Source organism: Ranitomeya variabilis, chromosome 4 (assembly GCF_051348905.1).
Source record: "Ranitomeya variabilis isolate aRanVar5 chromosome 4, aRanVar5.hap1, whole genome shotgun sequence".
Lineage (NCBI taxonomy): Eukaryota > Metazoa > Chordata > Amphibia > Anura > Dendrobatidae > Ranitomeya > Ranitomeya variabilis.
The window spans coordinates 717025074-717043684 of record NC_135235.1 but is presented as its reverse complement, the minus strand read 5'-3'; the positions used below and the strand labels follow the sequence as shown (position 1 = coordinate 717043684).

At 42.5% G+C, this 18611-nt stretch overlaps 1 protein-coding gene across 1 annotated transcript in view; it reads left to right on the top strand.

Annotated features, from left to right (window-relative positions):
* LOC143766598 (uncharacterized) overlaps positions 1–12948 on the top strand; it is a 30369-nt gene extending 17421 nt beyond the window's left edge. The window contains exons 2-7 of the mRNA XM_077254389.1: positions 6982–7131; positions 7261–7440; positions 7523–7646; positions 7730–7827; positions 8026–8116; positions 10888–12948. Of these exons, the coding sequence (XP_077110504.1) occupies positions 7054–7131; positions 7261–7440; positions 7523–7646; positions 7730–7827; positions 8026–8116; positions 10888–12161 (1845 nt within the window). The 5' untranslated portion in view covers positions 6982–7053 and the 3' untranslated portion in view covers positions 12162–12948. The remainder of the gene's footprint in view (positions 1–6981; positions 7132–7260; positions 7441–7522; positions 7647–7729; positions 7828–8025; positions 8117–10887) is intronic.
* Positions 12949–18611: the final 5663 nt, after the last annotated feature.

Sequence of the window (18611 nt, the reverse complement as noted above, 5' to 3'; positions counted from 1 at the left end):
TGAATCACAGCGCATGCGCCGAAAAATAGAGAAAAAGCCCGCAATGGACTACAGAGCGCAAGCGCACCTAGTACACCCTATCAAGGGAAGATATCAACCAGCGTTTCAACGCCACAGCCAAGGGGACAACGCATGCGCAAAAAGTATAAGGGCTATTAAGGCAGCGAATAAAAAGACACCCTGACAAATACAGATAAAGAAGGCACATGCACTGAATCATAGGTATGCTACCATATTAACCGGGGCAGTATAATACATGCCTCAATGAGAAACTATACAAGATAAATAAATAAACAAAGATATATGCAATATTAAATATGCGATACGGCCAAAACAGGTAAGTAACCAGATACTAAAGAAGAATCGTATAGTGATACAGTAATAATAATATAATAATATCACCATCCCATAACCCTGCAAAAAAAAACCCAATCCAAACCACAAGTACCTGCAAAATAAATAAATGATATAATATGATAAACAAACATAGATAAGTGATACAGTACGGGTAATATAACCCGATTGAGAAAAGTGGCTAGTAATAATGGATTACCGAATCAAAGAAAACAGCAGTAATTTTGCTGCTCATTTAAGCCATTCGGTACAAGAGTTCGCAGCCTAAAAATCCATTGACACTCCTTTTGATGGAGTAACTTGTCCAAATTACCACCTCGTGGGTTACGCCGCATGACCTCAAGGACACAAAAGGAAATTGCTCTGTTGTCATTCAAATGGACTAATCTGACGTGTTTCGCTATCGGTGTATCCCGGTTATGTTTAATGTCACCCAGGTGTTCACCAATGCGTCTCCGCAGCTCTCTTTTAGTTTTACCAACGTAATTAAGTGGACACAAACAGGTCGCCATATACACCACTCCCTCCGATTTACAATTAGCGAAATCTCTCATGTAGTAGATTTTGTCTGATGTGGTACTCTTGAAGGTTTTCTCCTTTCTAACCCATGAACAAAATTTACAACCCCCACACCTAAAGGTGCCACAGGGTTTGCGGTCCAGCCAGGTGCCAGATGCTTTAGGACGATCATAGAAGCTGTGAACCAATCGATCCTTGATGGACCTACCCTTTTTGTATGTAATTTTAGGGGTGGATGGAACAAAGTCCTTGAGATCAGGATCAGCCCTAAGGATCCCCCAATGCTTCTTTAGAATGTTTTGTACCACACATGATTTGTTGTCAAACATGCCAATAATTCTCGGGATTTCGGGTGTATCCACCTTAGGTGGCGGATGAAGTAAATCATGACGAGCACAACCAGCTGCATGCCTCCATGCCCCATCAAGGACCAGCCCAGGGTACCCTCTCTGACCAAATCTACACCTCAGGTCACGGGCCTGTTCCGTGAACTCATGGTTATCAGAACAGTTTCTCCTTATGCGTAAAAATTGGCCTTTGGGGATACCTTTACACAAGGTACCTGGATGGAAACTATCCCATCTGAGGAGACCATTAGTGGATGTTGGTTTCCTAAAAGTTCTGGTGGACAGTCCACCCCTCTGATCCTTCCTTACGTTAAGGTCAAGAAAGTTGATGGACTCCTCCTGTATCTCCGATGTGAACCTCATGTTGATTTTATTATCATTAATGCACCGAATAAATTGATCAAACTCCTCAATAGTGCCTGACCATAATATGAACACATCGTCGATAAATCTCGACCAAAACAAAATCTTAGGGAACCACCAGGCTTCTTCCACAAAAATAATGGTCTCCTCCCACCAGCCCAGGAAGAGGTTGGCATACGATGGGGCACAGGAACTCCCCATCGCCGTCCCCCTGAGCTGGTGGTAGGTCTTACCAAAAAAAAGGAAACAGTTATGATTTAAAATAAATGCCATGAGTTCAACCACGAACTTGTTATGTGGGATACACTGGGTGGCCCGAGTATTAAGGAAAAATTCCATCCCTCTGATGCCTGCCTCGTGGGGAATATTACTGTACAACGCTTCAACATCAATGGACGCTAAATAAGTATTAGTACCAATGTCAATATCCTCAAGTTTAGTAAGTAAATCCAAAGTGTCCCTCAAATATGAGGGCAATGAGATCACAAATGGACGGAGAATTTTATCTATGTAAATCCCCAAATTCTGTCCCACAGAGCCAACCCCTGACACTATAGGGCGACCCTTAAGGGGCACAAGCCCCTTATGTATCTTTGGGAGACAGTAAAAGGCAGGCACCAGAGGGAGGGAAGGGGAAAGAAATTCAAATTCGTCTTTGGTTATCAACCTGAGGTCCAGGCCTCTAACAAGGATATCCATTAACGTGTCCATATATAATGGAGTTGGGTCCTTACTCAAAATTTCATATGTCTCTCTATCGTTTAGTACCAATTGACACATAGACATATACTGGTCATGATTCATTATAACCATATTGCCCCCCTTATCGGAGGGCTTGATTACAATATCTTTATTTTTCTCCAGTTCAGTTAGAGCCTCCATTTCTGACCTAGTGAGGTTAGACAACGGATCATTACCCCTATCATTTGGGTTTATCCTCAAAAGATCTTCCTCCACAACGTTGAGGAAAATGTCAATAGAATCCAATCCCCCCGCCGGGGGTACTCTGGTACTTTTACGTTTAAGGGACGTGAAAGGACCCAACCCATCATCACGTTCATTGTCCCTCAGTAAATCAGTCAAAACATCAACAGCTTCAAGGTCCTCGGCCGAGATACCCAAATTTTCACACCTTTCCCTATCCTTATCAAGATAAAACTTGTGCCACTTGAGTTTACGTGCGAACAGATTGATATCTTTAACCCAACAGAATACATCAAATTTAGTTGTGGGAACGAAATTAAGGCCTTTAAGACATTACATTCCTCATATGATAGTTTATAATTGCTAAGATTCACAACTTGACTGGACCCCACAGGAACTAGACCATTCTGTTTCTCAGTGGATACCCGAGTGGGGCCCTCTGCTCCAAAAAAGGAGAGGAGGAGGGTAAGGACGATGAAGGTCCAGGTACCGGCAACGACAAAGATGGATCGCTCACCATAACAGTTGGATTGTTTGTTTGGAAACCTCCTTGCATTTGCGTACCCATATTGGTGGGCCCCATAGGGGCATTCATATATGTATTGTGACCTTGCCATCTATGTCTCTGTCCTCTACCCCGTGTCCTCCCCCTCTGTCTCCACCTACTCCTCGAGTTCGATCTCTCCCTATCAGAGTTGTCTGTTTCTGATGATGAAATCTGAGTCCGATTATCACGTTGAGGATTCAAAAAATTATATGCCCTGTTTTCTTTAAACTCAGTAAAGTCCCTCGTAAATTGGAAGTGCTTCCTATCCCTAATATTCACCTGAAACTTCTCCACAGAGGTTTGTAACAATGACTCCCTCCTTGTGAATTCAGGATCAGACTTAAATACCAAGGCTTTTTCTATGAGTTCTCCCAGGATTTTTAGGCTGCGAACTCTTGTACCGAATGGCTTAAATGAGCAGCAAAATTACTGCTGTTTTCTTTGATTCGGTAATCCATTATTACTAGCCACTTTTCTCAATCGGGTTATATTACCCGTACTGTATCACTTATCTATGTTTGTTTATCATATTATATCATTTATTTATTTTGCAGGTACTTGTGGTTTGGATTGGGTTTTTTTTTGCAGGGTTATGGGATGGTGATATTATTATTTTATTATTACTGTATCACTATAGGATTCTTCTTTAGTATCTGGTTACTTACCTGTTTTGGCCGTATCGCATATTTAATATTGCATATATCTTTGTTTATTTATTCATCTTGTATAGTTTCTCATTGAGGCATGTATTACACTGCCCCGGTTAATATGGTAGCATACCTATGATTCAGTGCATGTGCCTTCTTTATCTGTATTTGTCAGGGTGTCTTTTTATTCGCTGCCTTAATAGCCCTTATACTTTTTGCACATGCGTTGTCCCCTTGGCTGTGGCGCTGAAACGCTGGTTGATATCTTCCCTTGATAGGGTGTACTGGGTGCGCTTGCGCTCTGTTGTCCACTGCGGGCTTTTTCTCTATTTTTCGGCGCATGCGCTGTGATTCATGGTTTTGCCCCGTATTTCCGGTCTATTTACCTCTAGAGTGTGTCAGCGCTCTTCATTTCCGTGTGGGTCCATTTTGGACTTCACTATCATGGCGTCTTATGGGGTTTTACCTGGCGCTATCATGACTATGGAATGATCTAAGTGACGGTTATGTTTTAATCGCCAAACAGGAAGTCCTTTCTTTCCTTGCTGTGAGCTTATCTATTTAAGCCGTACCCACAGGTAAATCACTGCAGCCCTATCTTTTTGTATACCTATATACTGCCATGTTGTTATCTGTACTCTCCTGATGAACCCAGGCATGTGGGGGAAACGCGTCGAGAGGTGTTTTGGAGATTTTGCTCGCCCTGAGTCACTTTGTGAGCCACTATTCCTGGATGAATGATCGGCTGGGGATTACTAGTGCAATAGATGAGTATAATATTACTATCATAAATGTATCTCTTGTTCCAAAACTGCATTTCTCATTTGGCTGACCTTATCAGTTTATGACAATCTATTTCCAGGTGTATGTGGTTGCGTGTTGTGTTTTGTTATGTATCATGTGGTATGAGTATTTTTTAGTGATTATCAGTCAGTCTCTGACAGTGTTGGTTGCATATTTTATATGTATCCTCTAGACTATATTATTAACCAACCCAGGCTTGTGCTGGTTATATACCGATGTTATTTGTTTTCTTTGTGTTCTATTTGGTGATATTTTAGTCAGTACAACTATCCTTTAACCTTACATCACATGTTGGGGGTTGGGCCTGAAATGCTGTATAGCTGGTATCATATAGTGTCACACGTTATTACCAGCCACCTGGCCTTCTGTTTCCAATTCTATCCCTTATAGGGAGACAGTAGGAGACCAGGGATAGTCATCGTACGAGTGGGGGCGCCATTCTCGTTATTCTTCTTAGGGTGCCAACCTCCACATCTAGGTAGTATCATTCTCTAGGGTTTTTGTGTAGCTGTGAGGGATAGTGCACATATATATATACACCCTTACAGCTATTATTGGTCACTAGTGTTATATCACTTTTTCTATTGGATATTCAAATAATATTGTGGGTGTGGTATCTTACCAGTATTTATAAACTAATACGGGTGATTATATTATATATATTTTTCTCCCCTGGAAATACTGACTTTTTGATAGGGTTTTTTGGTTTTAGTGCATTATCTAATAAAGTATTCCAGTTTTACGGGGGTTATTTTTCTTTTGTAAGCTCTTTTGTCCTCCCCTCGGCAATATATTTTTTGAACAGTAAGCCCTTCATAGTATCAGCTCTAATCCAATGGTGAGAGAGCGATTTACCCTGAAGAGTCACAGATTGTGGGGTTGTTATATAATGTTATATTTAGGGGGTTTTGTGTTGTCTCCTTATAAGAATCACAATGGTTTTGTTCCTTTTCCGCTGACAGATACAAACGACCCAACTATGAAAGACGGGAACCAAGGAAACCTGTATTAAGGTACCTTCACACTCAGCAACTTTGCAACGAGAACGACAACGATCCGTGACGTTGCAGCGTCCTGGATAGTGATCTCGTTGTGTTTGACACGCAGCAGCGATCTGGATCCCGCTGTGCCATCGCTGGTCAGAGCTAGAAGTCCAGAACTTTATTTCGTCGTCAGGTCGGCGTGTATCGTCATGTTTGACATCAAAAGCAACGATGTCAGCAACGTTTTACATGGAGCTAACGACCTGCAAGAACGATAAGTGAGTCTCCGTTACGTCACTGGATCGCTCCTGCATCGTTCTGGAGTTGCTGTGTTTGACGTCTCTACAGCGATTTAAACAGCGATGCTCCAGTGATCGGCTCGTTGTCTATATGGCTGCAGCGTCGCTGAGTGTGACGGTACCTTTACTCTCATAGTACCGTGCCCCTTTCTTGGCCCCCAGACACAGTATAATGTTCCCACAGTATCCCCCACACATTATGATAGTACAAGATGTCCCACACAATATTCTTCCAACCAAACCACTTGATAATAAATCCTCACTTATCCCATTTTTGATACAGTACAGTGCCAGTTTCTTGGCCCCCCCACACACACAGTATAATTTTTCCACAGTACCTGCATCCCCAATTTTTTAGGGTATTTTTCATGTAATACAAAGAAGCCTACAAAAAAAATCTAAAAAAACCTAATATAAAGAGAAAATAAAACTGTGTACATGGAGATATTGACGTCAAACAACTCCTGTCTTGTTGTTCTTACAAACAAGCTTTTATAAAAGCCTCAAACTTCTGTGTGTGAATCAGACATGAGATGTAATGTGATAGAAGATTACAGTACGGGGAAGATGGGAAACAGTCATATAGACGGCCGGTGGTGATGGAGTAAGTGACGGACTTTGGCCAAATATGTTCCTAGAGCCGTAGTAGAAGATGAAGATGTCGTCCTCATCATGAAGTAGTTATTTCTCCTGTCACGTGTAATGAATATCTCCTGCAGTATTGCTAATTCTGATTCCAGTGTCGGTAAATGAGACGAGAATTAGCGTTATGGAAGATGAGTCTATGAGGAACGTATTCAGCTGCCAACTCCGAGGAAGAAACTGCTTGTTGTCTGTGGCCTAAATATATAGGTTTTATTAGTAGACGTCAGTGAAGAACGCCGTATGTTGTAAAATAATAAAAAATACCATTGCTGCTTGGGTCCCCAGCCAGTCTCTGTATTTCCTAGTCATTCCCAACGAACTTGTGATTCCTACAGCCAATCAGTTGCTGAAGCAGTAAGAAACATAGCCAGTCATTGGGAGCATGGAGATGTCTTAGCCAGCAATTCAACTTATGTTCCAGTCCATAAAAGACTAGAGAATACAACATCTACATGTTCTATCTCCTCATGTGTTTCCCTTATTATCTCCAGTAATTGTATTATTTCACAGGATTTTTATGATGTTACATCGGCTCATCTTCTCATTCAGGTTCCTACAATATCAGATCCTCTCAGTGAAGATCATCTATATAAGACAATTTTCCTGAATTACCCATCAAGAATGGATATGGACAGAGACAAGATGGGGGAGAGGATATTACACCTCACCCTAGAGATCCTCTTCCGGCTTACTGGAGAGGTGAGAGATTCTGATGAAGTCACATTACATCATTCTTATCTATGAGAATAACAGATGGACAGAACAGGAGAGGTGAGGACTCTGGAAATGTCTGTAGTGAGATTTATTAATGTGTCTCTCCATAACCAGAATTACACAGTAGTGAAGAAGACCTCTAGTGAGTGCTGTCAGGACCCTGTGTCTGAGGGATGGGGAAGACCCATGAGTCCAGTCCTAAGGCCTCCGTGTAACCCCCTGGTTTATGAGGATATCAATGACCAGAAGATCCTAGAACTCGCCTGCAAGATGATTGAGCTGATGACTGGAGAGGTGACTCTGCTGGGAATGTTGGAACATTATACAGTAATGCTATGAAGGGATCAGGGGATGACGGTATCATTGTATGTGTCAGGTTCCTGTAAGGTGTCAGGATGTCGCTGTCTATTTCTCCATGGAGGAGTGGGAGTATTTAGAGGGACACAAAGATGTATACAAGGAAATCATGATGGAGATTCCTCAACCCCTAACATCACCAGGTAATAGACAGGACTAAATGCACACAGCCTATAATTATCTGTATGTAAACAATGAATTCAGCCCTTGTATGTGTTTCCTTCAGATCTATCCAGTAAGAGGACAACACCAGAGAGATGTCCCCATCCTCTTCTTCCAGAGGACTGTAAACAAGAAGATCCCAATGTTCCTCAGTATCATCAGGTAGATGGAGAGAAGGTGTCATGAGATCTCCCCTATGATGTGTAGATGGCTGTGAAGGTCTTGTGCTCAGCTTTGTTTTATCCACCAATATTATATGTTTTATACTTGTGTAATGAGAACGGTGGAGATGGCAGGATTAGAGCTGACCATAGATGTGACTTCTCCATCTGTGTGTGACTTTTACAATATTTGTTTCAGGGTGAAGATCTGACCCCTATTAATACTGCAGAGACCTATGTGATGGGTGATAAGCGGTGTAAAGAGGAGATTCCCACATATGACTACCCAGGTGAGTAGAAACTACTAAATGCAGAGAAGTCACAGATTCTTCTCAGTCACCAGCTGTGGCTGATTTATCGATAGTCTGTTCTGTCGTATCACAATCGTGTGATCCCCATTTTGCCTATAGACCACAACATTCTGCTCTATTTGGAAATATTGAAATTACTTTGTGAAATTAAATCCTTTTCTATAGAACTTATAACCTGGAGTATCCACCTACCCCCCTGTGATTAGTAGTCACTGACCATTACCTGCCCAGATCTGTAAACTACAAAGCCAAATAACGTAGAATGTGCTAACAAGTAAGAAAATCACTTGAAGAAAAATATTATAATGGGCCTGTAAGAGAAAGCAGAGGGTAATGATGCTGCTGGATTCCTAGAATCCTGATATCTTATTGGATGAATTTACCTTCTCCTCTTCTGTGCTGCTGAATGTTCTCATATGGTCCCTACAAGACCAGGTCCAGTCTTTCTGGCCAAACTTTGCTTTAATGAGCAACAACATTAAATGTGCAGTCACGGCCAAGTGTGAATTTCTGTACAATAACAACAGAGTTTCCCTTTATCATGACTTTTCAATTTCTTTAAAACCAACTAACTTCAAGGAGGATTATGATAAACTACACACAAAATATTACACTTGTCCCATGATATATCTCTAAACTGTACATGGCTGATGGCTGTAAAATACATTTATTTATGCCTGCAGAAGATGTTGGCATGGCTCGAGCCTTGGTTTCATGGATTCACTCCACGTCATAAATTTCAATTTGTTTTCAATCCTAAAGAATTCAGATTACTGCACAATCTCTCCTGAAATGGGGAGCACTAATACTTTCTCTTCTCTTACCTTTGACTATCTAATATTTCTTCTTGAAACTCATCTGACAGAAAATTATGATAATTTAGATTGCCAAGAACCACCAATCCCCATACTGTAACTGCTCCAGAGAGGTTTCACCTCTGATCACTCATTTTTTACTAATGAAGTTTGTTGAGTTTGATCATTTCAGTAGATGTGTTATTGTCTATAGTCACAGATTTTGACTACAGTAATTAGTTCCCAAAATATCCAGTTCCTGCAGCCAGTTTTATGTTTCTAATCAGGGTCCATTTTTCAAATCTGACGTGTGTCACTTCATGTGGTGATAATTTTAGAATTCTTCACAAAATATAAGCCCAAATTTTTTCACTTTCACAAAGGGTAATATCAAACAGATCGACCTCACACATTATTTTACAACTTCTCTTGTATCTGACAATTCCCTATATATAGTTGTACATTACTGTCTGGGCACATTTCAGGGTTGAGAAGGGAAAGCGTGCCATTTAGCTATTTGAATCCAGATCTTACTGGAATAGCTTGCAGACACAATGTATTAGGAGCAGTGTTTGTGGCCACCTATCAGCTCAAAAGATGGCCACCACAAACAGGCTTGGCGCTATCTACTCCATCTTCCTGATCCCAGGGATTGTCTTGCTCATTACCCTTTAACACCTCTACATGGATCTGGACTTACATAGAGACCCACCTGGCTTGGCCCACAGTGTTGCCTGCTGTTCGGTGGTGTGAAATGGGAAGAACAATAGTCAGGTAGCTGGGTCAGAACCAGTAAGGCAGAGAAAATACAAAATCAGAAGACATAAGAGTAGTCAGCAAACAGGCCTGGATCACAACAGGAAACAGATACATAAGCCATGATTGAAAATAGAGGACTGAACCAGAGAAGAACAAGGCTGTATCTGGCAGCTTCCTTCAATATGCTTCGAGCTTTCATAGAATATGGTGCTAACCAATTGGCTGTATAAGGGAGTGGATTACTTCAGCTGGACAACACATACACCCATACTGCCAGACTAGAAGGTACTACTTGTCCCAGGCCCCCTTGTCTTAGTGGCTGAATCGAGCCTTTGTGATCCAGAGCTTCTGGTACCAACGTCTACTCCATTTCTAGCCCGGACAGCCATATGAATAAGGACACGCCTGCTGACATCATAGGGGCAGATCCTAGAAGAGATGTGACACACCATCTGCAGAAGCCCTAATATGAGAAAATTTCAGAAAATCAGAGCTGTAGGAATCCCCATAAAAATACTCCATTTTGGAAATTATAACCCTCAGAGAACTAATCTATTGGAATAGTGGCAATTTTTGATTCCATAGGCAATTTCTGGAAATTAGCACACAGTGGATGTAGGAGAAAAAAAATGGCAAATGTGCCATTACCCGACACATAGTGCCCTGATTGTGCTCCAGGAGACACACACACGGTAAATTAAGTGGGTTCTTCTCACTATAGTAATGCCAAATACATTTGGTTTGGGCATACTGAAAGGCTCAGAGGTGAGGGGGAAATTTGACTTTGGGAGAGTGGTTATTGCTGGATTGGTTAAGGAAGCCATGTTAATTTTTAAGAGCCTTTGAGCCACTAATAATGTGGAAACCTCCTGTTTTTCCACTGACAGATGATGGACCTGAGCGGGGACTTGTTTTTTGTTAGATGAATAAAAGTTTTATTGGTATTAGGTTCGTCAACATAATGTTTCTGTGCGGCTTTTTGTTCCATATTTTGGAGGCAGAATGAACAAACAGTTGAACACCGCTCCACTGGTTCATCCTATGATATTTTCTATTAGACTGTGAGCTGTCATTGTCTTGGTGAAGAATTCAATGTTTTTGCATAACTTGCCATTTTTAGAGACAGTTGAAGTAGAAATGGTAAATGTCATTCAAGATATTTTATTCAAAAATAATAACTGGTTTATATCTTGGCAGATGACTGTACCAGGAGATCAGAGGAACAGCTGACATCTTTAATTATTAGATCAGATGATTTTGAGATCCCACTGGATACAATTGAAGTTAATTCCATTACTCCAGATATAGCATCATCCTTTCACAGCAAAGAATTATCATCTGATCCTTTGAAACAGGTCCTGTGTTCTGATTCATTGGCAACAGCTAAGGAAAATCAAAGTCACAAAATAAGCATTAAAAACGGAAAAACTCCTAAATCAAAGAAGCCATTTTCATGTCCAGAATATGGAAACAGTTTTCCCATCGAAAAGTCTTTTCTTAAACATCCAAAAATTCACACAGTGGAGAAAAGATTTTCTTGTTCCAAGTGTGGAAAATGTTTTAAAGATAAATCCCATCTTGTTATACACCAAAGAAGTCACACAGGGGAGAAGCCTTTTTCCTGTCCAGAATGTGGGAAATGTTATAAGCAGAAATCAGCTTTGGTTACGCACCAGAGAACCCACACAGGGGTGAAACCTTTTTCATGTTCAGAATGTGGCAAATGTTTTAACGAGAATTCAGTTTTGGTTACACACCAGAGAACCCACACAGGGGAGAAGCCTTTTTCTTGTTCAGAATGTGGGAAATGTTTTAACCAGAAATGTAGTTTTGTTATACACCAGAGAACCCACACAGGGGAGAAGCCTTTTTCCTGTTCAGAATGTGGGAAATGTTTTAACTTGAAATCAGTTTTGATTAAGCACCAGAGAAACCACACAGGGGAGAAGCCTTTTTCTTGTTCAGAATGTGGGGAATGTTTTAAACAGAAATCAGTTTTGGTTACGCACCAGAGAAACCACACAGGGGAGAAGCCTTTTTCTTGTTCAGAATGTGAGAAATGTTTTAAACACAAATCGACTTTGGTTACGCACCAGAGAACCCACACAGGGGAGAAGCCTTTTTCCTGTCCAGAATGTGGGAAATGTTATAAGCAGAAATCAGCTTTGGTTACGCACCAGAGAACCCACACAGGGGTGAAACCTTTTTCATGTTCAGAATGTGTCAAATGTTTTAACGAGAATTCAGTTTTGGTTATACACCAGAGAACCCACACAGGGGAGAAGCCTTTTTCTTGTTCAGAATGTGGGAAATGTTTTAAACAGAAATCGGCTTTGGTTACGCACCAGAGAACCCACACAGGGGAGAAGCCTTTTTCCTGTCCAGAATGTGGGAAATGTTATAAGCAGAAATCAGCTTTGGTTACGCACCAGAGAACCCACACAGGGGTGAAACCTTTTTCATGTTCATAATGTAGGAAATGTTTTACACTAAAATCAACTCTTTAACATCAGAGAAATCACAAAGGATTCATGTTAAGAATGTTGGAAATGTTTTAACTGAAAATTGTATTTCTTAAAGGGGTTGTCCATTACTAGGACAACACTTTGTCATCCCTCATGTTTGTCCTCTTTCAAATAAAAACACTCATACTCATTTTGCATGCCTGCGCTGTTCAAGGGTCTTAGCAGTCACGTTCCCGGGGCTCATGTGAGGTTGTTACATAACACAAGCCCAGCGCGGAATAAGCACTGGCTTCACTGTTCCTGCAGGCCACATGTATGTTTTTAACTTTTTACAAATACTGGATTAAATAAGACAACATTTGATTTTTTATGGAAATCAACTGGTGCTCTTTTTTTCTTTTTTGCCTGCATTTACAAGTGGACTCCAGCGACATTGAACCTGGCACCCGTGGTCCTGTGATACTCCTCTGGTGAGCACTGTGAAAATCCTTTTTCCCGTTTTCCCATGCTGATTGATTCACTGTTCCTGCCTTCAGATGTATTTAACATCAAAAGGAAGCCAAGGCTGCAGCTGCTCTCTGGCTTACTCTTATTGCTTGATGTGTCCAAAGAGTGAAGATAGTGAACCAAGTTTAAGAATGCACTTGCTTTCAAAAAGCATTTGGAATTCTACTAGTCTTTTCCCTATGTTTTCTATGATCTTTAAATACATTTTCCCTGCATGTTTCAACCAAGAAAGAAAAAAAGAATATATATTTTAACTTTGAAAAAATAAAGATTTCATAACTTTAAACATGTCTTGGAATTGTAGAGTAGAAGCTGGATAAATCTTTTCCATTCCAGTGAGAAGGGTTTGTCCAAGTAGTGGATATCCCCTTTAAACATCAAAAATCTCACACAGAGAGAAACCATTATCATACCTACAGTAGAGTGTGAAAAATAAATTACTAGAAAATCATATTTTGTTGACCATCAAAAATAACTCAGATGGGGCGTGGCTAAGACACTGAAGAGAGCAGACGTGCAGTACTGAGCTCTCCCCGTCGTTTTCACAAACATCGGGTTCCTGCCTAGTAAACGGCAGGTTATTGTCTCAGTTTGGCTGGAGGAGACACCAGGGAGCCGACAGGAAGGATTTGAGTTAGCACTTGTCCCGCAAAACGGCACACATGCAGAGCTGAGGCAGCGGCTCGCTGTATGCGCTCGGAGTCGACAGACATCTGTTATGCACGGTCAGTGACTCACCTGCAGGTCGATTCCCGGATGAGTTGAAGGCATCGAGGGGGCTGAGGAGAGCGCCTGTGGGCTGGGTGCTGAGGCCTTGGTCCCCTGGAGACGCGGGACCGCTGGTGGCAGGAACTGACCTGAGGTGCGGGGGCCATCTTGGGATTTCTCTGGTACGTGGAGAAGACATTGGAGTTGGAGGAGAGACACGACGACGAGGCAGGCAGGAGATCCTGAGACAGCTGTGGAAGATAGCTGGCTAGCTGCAGCAGAAGTACGGGGGTTTACAGACTAAGGTAAACAACTTCCCCTCTTCCCCCTTCCCTCATTGTTTGGAGTGATTTCCTGGGACAAGCTGGAGACACTTGGCCAGTGTGATAAAACTCTATGGACTTGCAGGCTGCAGGGCGCTGATGCCATCTAGTGCTCTGTTTGAGAATTGCACCCATTGCACATAATTATGCTGCTAAATTGAGTAGAAACATGACTTTGTAACCCTCTTACTATTAATATCCGAACCTCTAACGCTATCCTATCAATTCATACTGAATAACCAGTCATAAGACTTATTCTCATAGTGCATACATAATTTGGGGAAAGCATTATGAGTCCTAATAAATCACAATCTGCAGCTGTCAAGCTGAGGATCTACGCCAGGGGAAAGAATTTGATGACAATTCAGAAACCTTTAAATAAATTGTCTCAAGAAAAGACATCAATGTCACAAGAACCAGAGGATATGGATTCAGAACCCACTCTGAAACAGGAATCCGCACAACTGCTAACTGCCATTCAGAGCAGCACAGCTTCCCTGACTGGGAAAATTGAAGAAGTTAAAACTGATTTGGGACTCCTCCGCAATGACATGTCAAATCTGGGAAAGAAAGTTCAACAGGTGGAGGACAGAATCTCGAATCTGGAGGACCAAATGGTGCTCTGGCCAGAGCGTATCCGAGTGACAGATCATAAAATGGAAATGTGCTTACAAAGAAATTATGACTTTGTGGAAAAATGGATACGTGATCTATTTCTTGGAGCCACCTTCTCTGCTGCATATGGGGTGGAGAGGACACACCGGGTGGTTTCCGGATTTTTCAGCTGATTTGCAGAAACGGAGAGCTTCATTTATATCAACTAAGAGATGCGTGAAAAGTTCCAATGTGATTTATTCAATGGCGTACCCAGCCAGGCTAATGGTGGTAGATGGCGAGAGGGTAATTTTCTTTCGGAATCCAGCGGAAGCAGAGTGAATTTCCGGGAGACAAAGGCGCCAGAGATAGTAATGAAAATCCATATTAATCTAAAGAGTTTATTGTATTAACACTGAATTTTAGATGGAGATTTTTAACCTGATACCAGCACGTTACTGTTTAAAAATTATTTGATGATAGTTATATCTGCATCTGTGTGCGGATATTAGAGTGACCAATTGAAATATCTCTCTGATTATTGGAATAGAGTCTATTCTTACATCGACTTGTTGAAATGTTAATAAACTGGTTAGCTAAAAGATGTTTTACCTCCCCTGAATATATTAGCCAACAGTGTATAGGGAAGGGGTGGGATTCATGTTCTGATTTGATACCTCCGCATGTTAATACTTTTAGGAAAGACAGATGGAGATTATTAAGAATCCGAAATGGGATGGCGGTAAGATACCCATTTCTGCTGGTGCTATCGTCTTGATCCCTGGCCCAAAAACTCGGTTGCCCTCTAGGTTCACCAAAAACTGGGTTGGTCGGACCAACAATTCTGTAGAAGCCTTTTATAATTTTTTTTTAAGAGGTATGCATTGAGTATAATTGTTATTAGTGGTTCAGATAGAAAATAAAATAAGCATTTTCTTATGCTTATACTTAAGTTTTGGAAACTTTATAGGCATATCCAGTTGTATTTCTATGACCAATATTTGTCAATGGTTGACTGTAAGCATTGTACCTATACTTCATTGTCCAAGAGAGGTCTGCAAATAAAAATGTAAACACTTTGGAAGGGAATAGTATCCTATATCAAAATTCAATATGGAGTCTTTATGGCATCACTTAAATTCCTTTCATGGAACATTAGGTGGCTGGGAAATGCCAGAAAATGGAATATGGTATTCCCCAGGTACGTAAATTGCAGGCACAGATAATATGCCTTCAGAAAACCCACTTAACACCAGACTCTATATCCAAAATGAATAAACCTTGGATACAATGGCAAAAACACGCCACACACTTCCTATTCTAGAGGGGTAGTCACTATTGTGCATAAGTCACTGATATGGTTGTTTCAATTGGTAAAAAAAGACCTGAAGGGCAGATTTATTTTTATATACTGTAAGGAGCAAATGGCCGTGAAATCAATGGGAAGGTATGTGTCACAGGGATTGCTGCTCCTGTGATCTAACCCGGAGTATTTAACTTTAGTGCACGTGAGCACTTAGATGTTGTTTAGTGCTCCTGGGACCGGGTGGCGGGTAGCTGTAAGGGTACTGTCACACAGTACCATTTTGATCGCTACGACGGTACGATTCGTGACGTTCTAGCGATATCGTTACGATATCGCAGTGTCTGACACGCAGCAGCGATCAGGGATCCTGCTGAGAATCGTACGTCGTAGCAGATCGTGTGGAACTTTCTTTCGTCGCTTGATCACCCGCTGACATCGCTGGATCGTTGTGTGTGACAGCGATCCAGCGATGTGTTCGCTTGTAACCAGGGTAAACATCGGGTAACTAAGCGCAGGGCCGCGCTTAGTAACCCGATGTTTACCGTGGTTACCAGCGTAAACGTTAAAAAAACAAACAGTACATACTTACATTCCGGTGTCTGTCCTCCAGCGTCTCAGCTTCTCTCCACTGTGTGAGCGTCTGCCAGCCGGAAAGCGAGCACAGCGGTGACGTCTGACGTCACCGCTGTGCTTTCCGGCCATGGCGCTTACACAGTGGAGAGAAGCAGAACGCCGGAGGACAGACACCGGAATGTAAGTATGTACTGTTTGTTTTTTTAACGTTTACGCTGGTAACCACGGTAAACATCGGGTTACTAAGCGCGGCCCTGCGCTTAGTTACCCGATGTTTACCCTGGTTACCGGGGACTTCGGCATCGCTCCAGCGCCGTGATTGCAACGTGTGACCGCAGTCTACGACGCTGGAGCGATAATCATACGATCGCTGCGACGTCACGGATCGTGCCGTCGTAGCGATCAAAATGGTACTGTGTGACAGTACCCTAAGAGATAGGCGGGTCTGGCTACCCACATACCTCACCTGTGGGTATGGTTACAGCCTACATAATGAAGGCTGTTGTTTGCACATGGTCTGTGTCTTGGGAGATAGAAGGCCTCCTGTGTGTGTGGCTCCAGACCGAGCCTGCCTGCTGGACATTACACCAGCCTGTGTGCCCACAGGCCTGAGGGATCAGAGAGCCCGGCTAAGTGCATTTTGTGTTGTTTTGCCTGCTCTGAAGGCCGTTTACCTTTTGTTGTGCTTAGGGGCTAATGAAGCAAATAAACCCGCACGGATTTTCTTTTAAAGAAACGTACCTCATGTCTTCCTCCTGCTGCATCTGAGTAGCTACGATCTCTACAATTGCTGCTACACTTTGTAAACTAGAGAACATGGAGTAAAAAAACACTAGCCAATTGGAAAGGTAAAACCAATAATTTTATTGCTACATTTAAAATATACACAATGCAAAAATAGCCCAATCAACGGGCGATAGGTAAATAAGAGGAGCTATACTGGGAACCTGTTAGCACAGCAGGTTTGAGTGGACCAAAAGTAATACAAAATAAGGGCTGGTATGGCTGCACCAAATGAGGGGGGAGGAGAACATGAGTAGATACAAGGTCCAACAACCAGGCTCTGTACACTAGCCTCTATGGCTGTTACCATTAATACAAGACCCCCAAACCCCCTACACGAATCAATAGATTGCCATCACTCACCCATGGTTATACGTGTCCTAGGTCCACCTGCTGTGACCCCTTGACGCGCGTTTCGCGTAAGTGCTTCTTCAAGAAGGGGAGTAGCGTGTGTTGTGTCCCCTTGGTTAAAATAGACCAATCTTACATTGCCAACAGGTGCGGCGCATGAGCCCCGACGAGCGCAGACCGGAAGTATCCATCACATCATATGGCCGTCAGTACGGTGTGCGCTTGCAGGCAAAAACCTTGCCAGGTGACGTCATGGAGCAAGCGCACATCGTATGAGGAGATAGCCACAGGGATGGCCCGGTAATGCGCTGATCGAGCGGCGCATGCGCACTAGGGCATTAAAGATTGTGAAAGCTCAAGCAGCAGCAGGAACATAAGGAAAAATGGAATATTAGTATCCAGGTATGTGTGCTCATTCAGAATGGGGCGTGTGAAAGAACGTGCATAAATCTAATTAAATCGCCCCACACAACGACTAATAAAACCAGTAATGTGCTGGTGAAACTGCGCATGCGCGCCATAGTGTCCATCTTTGTGCAGCCCACGGCAACAACCATATTATTGGAGTGCTAGGGGATAATGATAAATGAAAAAATGAGGATTTAAAGTGGTAAACATAATCAAAACAAAAAGGACGGTACTATCAACTATATAAAATTACAGAGGTCTATTCAAAGACCCCCTGTACAATAAAATCTTCTAACAGGTATGTGATTGTAACACATCATAAATAACATTGCTGCTACACTGCGGCATCGGTCCAGGAGGTACCTGGGAGGATTTCAGCAGGTGCTTGCTGTGGATCGGTGGGTCCACGAACTCCAGGTGGCTTGTTTTGGATTGGCAGGTCCATGAACTCCCGGCGGCTTGCTGTGGATTGGCTGGTCCATGAAATCTGCAGAGCAGAACCTGGCAGAGCTGTGCAGAGAGGTGCAGAGCCTTGTGGAACCATGCAGAGCAATGCAGAGAGGCGCAGAGCTTTACAGAGCAGTGCAGAGCCTCGCTTTGCGGAGCCATGCAGAGCCTTGCGGAGCAGTGCAGATGCAGCACAGAGCAGTGCAGAGCCTCGCTTTGCGGAGCCATGCAGAGCCTTGCGGAGCAGTGCAGATGCAGCGCCCCAGAGACCTGGTCGTTGCAGTAACGTCGCTCTGCCACTAAGGGGAGTGATGGTACGTCTGATTGCACTAAAGGAGTTCACCTGACCAGGTATCACAGTCACACATTACACTTCACACTCTGGCCACCAGGGGGAGCCAAGGGTTCTATGTATTAGGCCACTCCTCACACTTGGGTAAAACTGGGGGCTGGATA